The 12424-nt window shown below is 43.0% G+C and overlaps 1 protein-coding gene across 1 annotated transcript; it reads right to left on the bottom strand.

The window, feature by feature from the left end:
- Positions 1 to 1338: 1338 nt before the first annotated feature.
- LOC112573689 (degenerin unc-8-like) lies at positions 1339 to 11877 on the bottom strand. Its single transcript, XM_025254268.1, has 15 exons — positions 11788 to 11877; positions 11347 to 11606; positions 9041 to 9268; positions 7915 to 8097; positions 7521 to 7774; positions 6954 to 7034; positions 6646 to 6737; positions 6129 to 6295; positions 5690 to 5779; positions 5107 to 5230; positions 4748 to 4823; positions 4141 to 4196; positions 3617 to 3734; positions 3101 to 3176; positions 1339 to 2943 (listed from the first exon to the last, which is right to left on the bottom strand). The coding sequence occupies exons 2-15, from the start codon at positions 11539 to 11541 to the stop codon at positions 2794 to 2796; spliced, it is 1890 nt and encodes a 629-aa protein (XP_025110053.1). The 5' UTR covers positions 11542 to 11606; positions 11788 to 11877; the 3' UTR covers positions 1339 to 2793.
- Positions 11878 to 12424: the final 547 nt, after the last annotated feature.

Raw genomic sequence — 12424 nt, 5'->3', positions numbered from 1 at the left:
TATTTTTTAAAAAGGTCTACATTACAGTGAGCTATCAATGTGCTATCAACTTTTCACAGAAATCATCTGTAAATTTCTACATTCATGAGCTGCAAACTATAGATGCAGCATGTAGTCTACCTGAACAACCAGTTAAAATTACCTAGCACTGCCATTTGCTCATGCTTGATAAACAAATTAAAACAAATCAGATTAATCAAAAGCAATGAGATAACTCTGTATATTTTCAACACATTCATTGTCAAGGAAATTAAATTAGTCAATTTAAAAGCTTAAAACAAATTGTTGCCATTTTGAGATTTCAAAGACTTCATGCAAATGAACTGGTTATTTAGGGTTATCAGTTGTTTAAAGTTTCTCAGAAAGTTCATCTATAATATTTGTTAACTAAAGTATAGAAAAGAACAGTGATTTTTTTCTCCTATTAAAATTCATATTTCCTCGCTTGCTTACCTGACGGAAACTGGGAAGTTAGGATTTCATTTATTGTCTCTGCTCCTTAAAGATTCTGTGTTTGTGGGAGAGTTTACATAAAATCAGCACATGCGCATGTTTCATAAACAATATGCTTTCTCAAAACCACTTTACATTTGGAAATTTTTTTATACTCTTGAGCACAAGGTCAAACATGAACAAACTGCAGCGATTTTTTTTCTCTTGGTATAACAGAGAAGCTGTTAAAGCATGTGGTATTAGTTCTTTTATTTTTTAAAACCAATTTAGTTTTATTTGTGTTAGTTTGTATTCTTTGAAGTTGCCGAGAATTAGGAGGCAACGAAACATTTCAGCTCGCTGTTACAAGCACGTTTGTGTCAAAATATTCTGTTAATGTACTGATACACTTTCTAAATGTAGAGTTGACATGATTATTTGGTTACAACGAAGTACTCAGCTCTGTTAGCATGTAATGGTGTTGATCTGAATTTAGCGACTTTCTGAGCGTGAAATAAACTGGTGACGACAGGTTGATGGAATCATTATTTCTAGTGCAAACAACAGAAATGTGTTGTGTGTTGGGTCAGTAAATGTGCATATGATCATTCTCTCACTTTCTCTCTCTCTCACATACACATATCTTTCTTTGAAAAAGGTGTTTCGCCTCTAGTCACTTGTCATTGTTTTCTGACCATGGCGAGCTCCATATGTGAGGTGTCTTGATGTCCAGCAAGGCAAAACACCTACCAACTAATCACTGGCATTTTTAAAATGTCTTCTTAATTTATCCTGGGGTTAACCGTGCATATCACGACTACACGCGGTTCAAATTCTCACTTCAGGGCAGTCACTGAACTCTGTTCACAGGGCTTGCTGTCGGGGATTTTTTTTTCCCCAGATACTTCTATTTTCTTCCTCTTGATCACTGGAGGTGTCACGAGAACTGAAATGTGATGTTTACCCAGGTGTTTGAAAGTTGTATCTTGCACTGAGCATTATTCAGTCATTAGAAAAAAAATTACACCCCACTAGACCTTTAACCTCTCAAACTTCTTCCAACTGCTTCAATGTGAACAAAGATTCTGGGTTTTTTAAATAAATTACTATTTCAGCAGATATTTACTTTCCCAGGTATGTCTTTATTGCGCAGTTCAGAACAACTGTAACGAAGGACAAGCACATTTACTTGAGTATTCTGCAATTTAGTTACAACCACTGTAGCAACAGAAAACAGTGACGTCACTATGGTACAGTTAGAGTTGCTGAAAGAAGACAGAACACCAGTCTAAACACAAACTTTGTCACAAAAAAAGATGAAAACATTGAAAATTTTTTTTAAACCTGGGAATATAGCTAAAGCATTACTTCTAAAACAACTATGAGTCGACAAGATGCAATCTCAGTTTAAAATTTTAAAGCGCGATCCCGTGGAATATGTTATGGTTTAAGTACAGATATAGGCTAGATGATAATGAAAACATATCAATGATCGAGGACAGCCATGTCTACAATATTAACGACTAGCTTTGAAACTAATAGACGAGACCAGTTTCAGCCATAACACTAACAATATACAAGATTGAAACATGTCACCGACACCTAATCTGAAATCTGTGTTGTCTTTAACACATTAGCCATAACCAGAATAAATGTAAACAACACAATAACAGAGCTACGACCGCAGAGGTAGAAAAGTTGAAGAGGGTCTAGATTGCAAGTAAGGCAAAATAAAACAAAGATTTGGGAATAAGGAACAGTAATTTTTTTTTTTTTCTTTTTTTTTTGCAAAGTTGCGGCGACTTCTGAAAGAGATGCAGTAGGATTTATGTGATGAGCTGGAATGTTTTCAGAGGTCCGTTGACAACCGACGCAATAGTTCCTCCATCCATCAAGGGAATAACATGGAAGGGGAGCTTGCCATGCCACCAGCTCAAATTTCGCTGAACAAAATTACACCGCCATGCTGTGCACACATCCTTTCATCCCAGGAGATGAGTTTATAGACAATCTCTTGTGTCGACTCCAATGCCCCAAAACATCCACAGCAATGTTTGTTTCTGTGATTGCCTAACTGTTTCCATTGAAGAGAAACATGCAAATCGATTATGTCCATTAACATTCTCCTAATGTCTGAGGATGCACGAGACGGAAAAACAGTTTTAAATGAAGTTTTTATGTATTTTTTTTTTAATTACCGTGGAATCCACTCTCCGAAGAAAAGTCTACATTTGCCGCAGACGCATAAAGAAGAATAAATGACGAACACGAAGTGCAGGGTCTGTTTGTTGGTGGCGAGGTCTGCAGGGAAGTGTGCCGGGGGAGGAAGGTTCTGGTGGTCATAGCAACCTGCAACATGTCTCAGCGAGGACTGACTGGTTCCCGCCATTTGCAGCACAGGAAGTGACCCATCAGTTCTCCGGCCAGCTGCAGGATCTCAAAGATGCTGAGAATGGACAGACCGATCCACAGTCCCACTGACCCACCCACGTCAGACAGGAACTGTACATCCTGTGGACAGGAACATTTCAGATGGTGTAGAGTATTTCAACCTGTCACTCTGCCTGTAGAATACAATACTGACAGGGTCTCCCCTCCATCGTCTTTCATCGCAGTTATGCAAATAACCTAATGGCACCGACTATCGTGGATTAAAAATGGTTTTTACCTCATATGCCACTTCCTCTGAGAGGTTCTGGTAGTTCAGGTCCTCGAAGAAGATGTTCAGTTTCAGGAACTCGTGTCTGCAAAGTGGAATTCAAATAGTTTTAGTGGACAGGAGGGCTACATCAGTGTTTAAAATAATGAAATATTTGTAATACTGAATTCATCAAACTCCTGGACCTTCGAAGCCAGCTCTCTGCTTCCAGACCTGCTTTTTCATTAGCAGAGTTTTAAACAATGTAGCACCACGATCCATATTTTTTTTAATTAACAAGAATTATTTAACTAAGTTTTTCTGGCGAGTTTTGTCCAGACTTTGTCTCAAGACCTTTCTTAACCAATAAAAGTGTGCACGTGACCTCAAGTGCCATGTATTGGCAAACAAGTTTCAATATAGTTCAGCTTGTTGACCAAAGTTTCTATATCCCCCACCGTTTGCCCCCAAACCATTAATTTCCCGTGAGACACACACACTTTGTGCGGTTAAGAACGGCCTTTGTCTGAGCAACTACGTTACTACGTCACGTAGGCCGCCAGCCGCTCACGTACGACAGCGCCCGTGCGTCCGTCTGCTTGCTCTGCAGCTGTTGACACACCGACGACCCTTTCTTGCGGCATATCGTCTGCACCAGCAGGTCCTGAACAGACATAATCAACCGTTGATTGTTGTCAATACAAACAGAGGGATCCATGACAAACTGGATGATGTCAACACACAAACACGCAAATACACACAAACAAACACACAGGTAAATTGTTACATTTGTTGCTTCATCTCCTGCTCTTCTCATGAGTATTTGTGTCGCAATCTCTCTATTGATAAATGTTTCAAAATTTAAAAAAAGAAATTCAATATAATTAATTATTTTAAGTACTTTATTATATTTATTAATTAATGTTTTACATTTTTAATATTCAGTATATGCATGGTGATAGGAGGCAATCGGTTGTGACATGTTATTGTACAAAGAAATGTAATCAAAAGACGAAAACAAATATTCCTTGTGACTACAATCAAGTTCCAGATGTGAATGTGCAGCTCACCGCAAAGGATGACTGAGGCCAGGGTCGTAGAGACAAGTTTTTCGTATTTTGTGTCCCTGGAGAGAGAGAGAAGAGTCGATGATGAGGCAGAACAAACATCATTTCTCTACAGACATCTGTCTTCTGTAAGTCAATTATTTGAGGGAATTCTCTTGGAAATTAAATAATAATTATCTTATTTATAGGGAGTTTATATGGGGGTTGACTTGGTTGACTGTCGAGGGTCTGTCTGCCATGTTACAGAGATGTGTCTTTTCTTCGCAGGTATTAGAGTATGAGTCTAGTTTAGTGGGGATTTAGAACATTATTAAATTAAAATCATGTATATTTATATCATTTGTATCGGTATATACAGTTTATTTGGAAATACATGGCAGTAGTGATCTAGAATTGTCCTCGATGTTTAGTTAATCTGTCAGAGAGGTTAGAAAGCTTCATATACTGCGAAGGTACTGAGAACACTGACAAGAGGAAACATGGACATTATTAAATAATTATGTTAATTAATGATTTATGTATTGCTGATGATGTCAGATGAACGTTTGAACACGTGTACAGTTTGTATAGTTTGGATTAATGTTTATACAAGTCAGTGAATAGTCCTTACGAGCATGGATTGTTGCAGGGGCAGTCTATCAAGCCTTGGGAATAATTCCACTGGGCTGCTTTCATGCACACCATTTCTGTAAGAATAAAAAACACACACACACACACACACACACACACAACACACAGATTTCCTTTAATGTCTTGTCCACACTGAACTTCGCTCACTCCATTTACTCATGTGCTTAATGATGTATTTTAGTGGAAGACTCACAGTATGGCACAGAGCCAAAGTCTTTTTAAACAAACGTGCAGGTGGACATGGTGGACAAAGCTGTTTCAGGTGAGCTGTTCTGTTGCAACATGGCGAGGACTGTTTGCATTGACTGTGGGGATAGAGAGGGAGGCTCTGGCACTGACCTGTCATGTTCCGGCATGGCAGCAGGTTCAGAGCGTCCATGAGAAAGTTGAGCTGGTCCTGGGTCTCATCCCGACACCCACACAGGGAGTGAACAGCCGACTGCTCGCAGATCTTCTGGCATGTCTACTCAAACAACAACAAATAACAGAGATGTTTATTAGATTTTGAAACAAAAGGATTTGTTTTTCAATATTTTTCCGCATATTTAGATTCATATCTGTATCTCTTCTTATTTATTTCTATGCGTTTTGTCTTGTAACCGGTAGGTTTCCTATCATACATTGTAGACCTCTTGTTTCAGCTTGTGTGCCCCTTTCTCTCCTTCCCCAACTCCCCGTCCCTCTCTCTCTCTCTCTTTTCGTCGTCGGCATGTTCCTTTATCTCCTTCATCGCCGTGCCTTTATTTTGTACATGTTCATGTACTCAGGGGACATCATGAATAACCATGTATATATATATATCCTATAGGTGTATTGCATGAATGTTACCTAGTCATTAGAAATTAATTTTCATCCCATTAGTCGTCGCTCAATACATCGACAGAAGAAGCAAGTGACAACGAAGGTCTGGGAGACAACTCACCTGTCGTGTATAGATGACATTATATTTCTTGAAAAATGAATCTGTGTCGGTGCAGGTGCCGTACGGGGGCCCCTTCCTGTCCACGTTAACCTGTTCACAAACATTCCAATAAATAACGTGGCACGTAAGCTCGCACATGCGCAGAAACACACGCGTGACGTACGTATGGTACACAGAGACACTCAACCGATGTAATATGAGACACACGTGACCTACACAAAGTACATAAATACACAGGTGACGTTTGTACACAGAGGCTCACAACAACGACTAGGGTAAAATTCGTATGTACTCTGAAAAAAATTGTGCAAGGAGTTTGATGGTGTCCATGAAGTGAAGATTTCTAGAACGGTCTATGACGTCAGGAAGCCTCAGTGAGGTGGTGACTGGCGCTCAGGCGAGACAGAAGGCATTGTGGGATTGTGTCCCAGAGACTGACCATTCTCATGGACACGAAGGTGCCGGACCCTCCGCCCACAGCAAAACCCTCGTCATCAGGGAAGGGCATGGTGTTGTAGGGGTGCACCACTACCTGCAGCCCCCCTTCATCTGCCGTCCAGCCCCTGATGTACTCGTCCGTCTGCACGAAGAAGATCAGTTCCAGACCTGCACAGACGACCGTAGACACAGGTGTGATCGCATACTTTGGGTGGTTTTCAATGGCTTGGGCAAACACACACATTTTTTCTCCTGTCTTTGAAAAAAAAAAAATTCTTTGCTAATTATTATTGCTCCTCCTACTCTTTTGTTACACGGTAAACATGAAATGGTAATTAAGTCTTGAGAGAGATGAAAGCATCGACCCAGTTACACTTCAGGTGCGAATACTGACGAGATTATCAGGGAGATGGACGACTGCATGCGAGTCCTGCTTAATAACTTTTGTTTCCCCACCTGAAAGAATCAGACTTTCCCACCATCACCATCACCGCCCACCTCTCAAAACCAAAACTGACCTCCACTCGGTCCGCTGGCCTTGCTGACGAACTTGTCATACTGCAGGGTGAAGCAGTTACCGAAGGTGGAGGACGTGAGGCTGGTGAAATTTCTGGGGAACACGATTTCACGGTCAGTTGTTATTAAAGATAGTCAGGTTTTGTTCCTTCATGCATTTTCATGCTTCTTGTTTTTTATTGTTAGTATCATAATGTGTTACAAATGAGAAAATTAGGATAAACAAAGGAGGCTCATTACACGCAAGCATCTCGTCACACCTGTCCTCTCACCTGGCAAGACAGTGAGAAAGAAAAAGAAGAAAACTCACTCTGAATGACATTGTTTTCCCGAGAAGGCGCAGCTGACCAGCATGTCGCTGATCTGATGACCGACTTTCAGTCGTAGCTCTCTGACAAAGAAAAACAAAAAGCTGACAGCTGTCATATTTTGATATGAATCTGATCACTCCAGCATTGTACAGACAAAAAAAAAAAAAATGTAGAAGCAGAGAAGTTCTTTCTAACTTTAACTGTCGGTTGAAAGACCGACTTCTTCGTTTAATGATCATCAGTTCACTCTGATATTAGAATCATCCTTACTAGTAAGTATAGACAAATCCTGCAGACGGGAAGGTCCAAAAATCCATCCCAGAAAAAAGAATATTTCACTGACTAAATGATTGTAATTGAAATATTTACCATAAAAGTAATGACAAATAAAATGTAATGACTCGGCATAAAGGTTGTAAACCCTTTTTACTGTGAAGCTAGATAAGGTTTTAGTGTTTAATGCATCATCATCGTCGTCGTCATTATCATCATCATCCATCCATACATCCATCAGCTGATCCTCGGTCAGCTGGCCTGCCAGTCCCGTCCTAGAGACGTTGACATACCTTGACTCCGAGGCCAGGAGTTCCTGGAATGTCGAGCTCATGGTGGACAAGGTAGCATCTTCACCTTCGCTCTCCCACGAGCTGCTGTAGCCGGGTAGTGACTTGTAGTAGTTGTTGGTGGGCTTCTCTCGCTCGTTGTAGTCATCAAGGTTGAGGCCGAAGTTGTAGCCACCCAGGGAGAAGCTTTGCTCCCCGCTGTCTCCCTCTCTCTTCCTCCGGCGCCGGTTGTTTCCGTGGCTGGAGGAGGGCGCCTGCTGTCACACGTACAGCAAGGACACGTCAACAAACAGTAAAAGACACGTCAGCGAAGTACATCAGTTATACCTCAAACTACATGTGTGTGTCAACAACCTGCAGTGTCCAGGCGCAAAGGGTGTGAGTGAAGTCTACTCACGTTTTGCACGGAGCTGGCGAGGTTGTCTGGAGAGGACGCGTTGACCAAGCTCTGGAATTTCTCCGACAGCATCGACACCTGCGACTTGCGCACGGCGTTGACGTTGCACACGGTGATGGCGGGGAACTGCAGGCTGGAGAATCCCAGCGAGATGCTGTTGGTGGTCGGGTAGGCCAGGTAGGTCTGCAATGTCACCCGGGAAATACAGGGAGTGAGACACACAAAGTTAAACAGTCAGATATTAGGGCTAGGGCTGCAGTATTGAACAGTTGATTAAGACACGTAGGTCTGTGTGTGTGTGTGTGTGTTCAGCTATGCGTGCTGTGTACGCAGCACAAAGGGCGGCACGCCAGGTGACGTCAGCTGCTCAGTCAGCATGACGCCCTGCAGTCACCGAGTCACGAATGGCGCGCAGCACACTTCCGGTATTCTTTGTTCATTTGTCGCTCACTTTGCTCTTCTCTAAAAGCCTTCGATTTCTGCTGGACGACTGAAATCTTTGCCGTTGTTTTGTATTGAGACATGGTTTACTAAGCCACAACATGGCCTGGCGTCCTCCCTTCCCCATTCCATTCACTTGCTCGTGCGCACGCACACACATACATGCACACAAACACACATACATCATGCAGCACGATCAAACAGCTTTCATTGATCTAATCACTCTCTCCTCTCCTTCATCTCTCCCTACAGTCATCGGTATGTCCCAAAGAAAAGTCAAAGGTCAACACTGGTTTCCCAAACACCAGACGTTGTCCAGGGTAGGTGATTGCCGAGGGCAACATGGGAAACTTAAAATTAAGCACCTCGTTACTAAAATGTCCCAGACCCCCGCAGTTGACTCCCGAAGTTATAAACCGGTGAAAAAAGTTCCCTGGAGCAAAAATACTTGAAAGTAGTGTCATCGAGGTATGGACACCACTCAATAACTTTGGAAACTAGACGCTCTTCCTTCTTCAGATTTTACCCCGAGAAAACTACTTACTCTCACTTCATGAGTATGACCCCAGGCCATGTTGAACCTTTCATTACGAAGTCCTACACCTCTGGGTTTCTAACCTGTCCCTAGGTCACTTCACCTGGACATATTTGTGGAAATTCCGGAGACAAGGGAGAGGTCACTCACACAGAACAGTTGGTACAGGTGCAAACCCATCACACCGATGGCGGCAATCAGAAGCAGGCTCCAAACTGTCTTGGAGAACAACGAACTGGAGACTAGGATGTAGAGGGCACCCTGCATCGAGCAGTTCTCGGCAAATCTCGTGAAGATCGGCGAGAGACCTTTTTCATTCTCCTCACTTCCTGCGGGGGCGCCATGGTTCCCTCTGCGTCGTCGGTGCCTTCGCCTCTCCTGCACAGAAAACACAAAATGTTGTTCTTCTGATGAAACTAGTGACATATTAACATATACTATTTATTTACATGACACGATTATCTATTTATCTAGAAAATCTCCCGATGTCCACGTTTATTCTCTAGTAATTCTTCTTCCTTCCTTTTCCAAAATACCCTGATCTTTGAACTCTATTTTTTAATTAAATATTTACATTACTTACTCTCGAGAATTACAGTAAAACAATAATTGTTTCATTAATAATTGTCTCCCCAAAAAGATGTAGCTGGCGAAAAAAATAAAATAAAGATAGATATATCCTCTGGTCACAAAGATTGTGAAAATAAAGATAGATAGATACTTTGGTGACTACGACTGTAGGAATGTCCGAGCCTTTCTTGGTGACTGTCTCCATCTGAGGTCCGAGGGCGTGAGCGGACACGAGCCTGTTTGATCTGCTTGGCGTTGAAGCCAGCACTGACGAGCACGAGCTTCAGCTGCTGAGCCAGAAAGTTGGACACTCCTGCCCTCGGCTCCGACATGGAGGCTCGCAATGCTCGTGCCACGGACGCCTCGGGAAGGATGAGAGAAGAGAATTAATCACTTGCCGATGATCGATGATCACGAAAACATTAATGCCGGGGATGTCAACCAGAAACCTGTTTACTGATGTAAACAACGAGACCTCACGTTTCCAGTTATCCACTCAGGTGAGTGATCTTTACTTAACAACTCAGATCAGTCGTCCGGATAATGGGTTCAAATCTCTCAAGTAATGGCGATGACAGTGATGTAAATGAAGAGTCAACTCCAAGTCGTTCCCAGGCTGAAACGTAATCCAAGTAAACACGATCTCTGACTTTTTCTCTGTGTGTGTGAACGTGTGATCAGACATAAATATTTAGTGCAGCTGACGTCCTCTGGCGTGGACACTGGCTGCCCGGCGTCATCAATAGCCCGGATGATGACTCAGCAAGAGAAAGCCGCGTGTAACACGGAGCAAAACAGCAGGGCGGCGTTTTCATTGAACTCTGATTGGGGAAAAATAATTTAGAGTCGTTTCTGTGATGATACTGATGATGACCATCCGTCAGTCAATGCACTGACTCTACACTCAAAGTCGGGGGGTGATGTGCCTAGCTGCCTGATGTGACCTCTGACCTAGAGAAAAAAAAAGTGCGCACGGTCGTGGAGGGTCACGTAACAGCACAGCGATGATCGCTGATTTTTTTTTTACTTTCATGCAAAGTGTCTGTGTCGTGTCGTACACAAAGGAGAGACAGGAGGTGAACTTTTATATATTTGCGCTTTATTTATTTAACTTCTCATCAAAGAACTTTATTCAGATGTTTGTGACGCTAAAGACACTTTCCCGGCCTGCCCACGTGACGTGTAACGGATCAAAATGTGGACACAACCCCCTTCTCCCTCTAACCACGTGCTAAAGACGAGAAGCAGGACCCTGCAGACAGAATGTATGAGACTGGAGAACAACACGAAATATAAATGACTACAGCGCGGACACTCTTTGACCCCTGGATGACAATGATGACAATGACGTCAGCCATCATATTCAACAGAAATCTAGCGTTACGTGCAGCGTCATGGGCACGTCATCTACTCCTCCCCCCACTCTGTCTCTCTCTCTCTCGTGCCATCAGTCACAGGTTCAAGGTACCCGTACATCACTTCCATTCTTACAGACTCCACACGAAATGGAGAAAGAAAAACTCACATCAGACACATCCATTATCGTCTGCTAGAAACTGACTGGATGCTATGACGAGATGCTGATGTAACATCAGACTGTTTTGGGAAAACGATGTTGTTTTAAATGTTTTTATATATTTTTAATAAACGGATTATGCTATACAAGTCACGTGAGCGGTAGAGAGGAGCTTATCACCTCTTCAATATTGTACTCCATATGGAGAAATAGGATTCCGCTGTAACTTCAGATAATTAATTATATGCTTTCATCAAATATCCTTTAGGTGTTAGTGCTTTAAGAAGCATTTCTCTATTTCCGGATGTCAGCCAGGCAATCAGTCCCTACATGGTCATCTGTAAAAATAATGAAAACGTCAACTGCTTACATCATCTGACAGCTCGTCATAGTCGACCTCCACTGTCATCGGCGAAGAGGACGCCGGGGTCACAGCACACCTTCTGTGTACATCGCTGCCCTGTCTACTGGCTGGCCTGGTGTCCGGCCGGTACCAGTCGTAGGTCGTCCAGTGATTGCTGTCACCTTTGTAATATCCCATCATTCCCAGCGGCCTCTTCCGCATCTTTGCTTCCCATAGTCGGCGAGTCTTGGATGTTTGCCTGATCCAACCAGCCGCTCATGGTTTATCTGCGAGTTCATGAAATGGAATTCTTAATTACAATGACAAGCTAATGGGATTTTCGGAGGGAACGTATGCTAATTCCAAACATCATGGTCAGGTTTAGATGACAATTAAGCTAATTTAAGTGCCATCAGTAAAATGACACCTATAGTCGAACTTGCTTTTATCAGACGGAAGTAACATTACCTTTTGTTGTCGAAAGTCGGTTGATGAAGGAGACTAACGAGCTGCTCTCTGACCACCTATGACAACAGGTCTAGTACAGGATGACACCCGGGTGCGAGCAGCAGGTACCCGACAGCAAGGCCAGGCAGCGAGCAGCGCCACCTGACGACTGGCTCACCGTGTCTAAAGTCTCCCGCCGCAGGTTGCAGTCCGCGAGCAGTGCCCGCCCCTCCCATATCCACACCCCAACCCTCACCCTTTACCTCCCACCTCGTCCATGCTGACTCCGGAGGTGAGGTCTGGCGCACACGAGTCACACCTGATCTGCTTTCGATAAACAATGACATACTTCCGTCCTGGAGGTGGAGCGGGGGAGAAGAAAATCCGTCTGCAACCATCCGTGACTTTGTGTCGGTCGCCACCAAGACTGACACAGAAGTGGGGAGTGCGAGAGAGAGAGAGTGCAAGCTGATTCAACCTCAGTGTGTTCAGTATATGTGCACTCTGACATGAGTGTAGACAGTACAGGTACCCATTCCCCACCTCACCCACCCACACAACCCAAACAAAGTTCACAAAGCAAGTCTCAAAGCAGAAAAAGCAAAACCTCAAATGATTACACAGTCTAAAGCAAACAAGGTTGGAGTTTAAAAAAAAA

This window comes from Pomacea canaliculata, linkage group LG10 (assembly GCF_003073045.1).
Source record: "Pomacea canaliculata isolate SZHN2017 linkage group LG10, ASM307304v1, whole genome shotgun sequence".
Classification (NCBI taxonomy): domain Eukaryota; kingdom Metazoa; phylum Mollusca; class Gastropoda; order Architaenioglossa; family Ampullariidae; genus Pomacea; species Pomacea canaliculata.
Note: the sequence above shows the minus strand (reverse complement) of the source record. Positions and strands in the feature narration are given on the sequence as shown.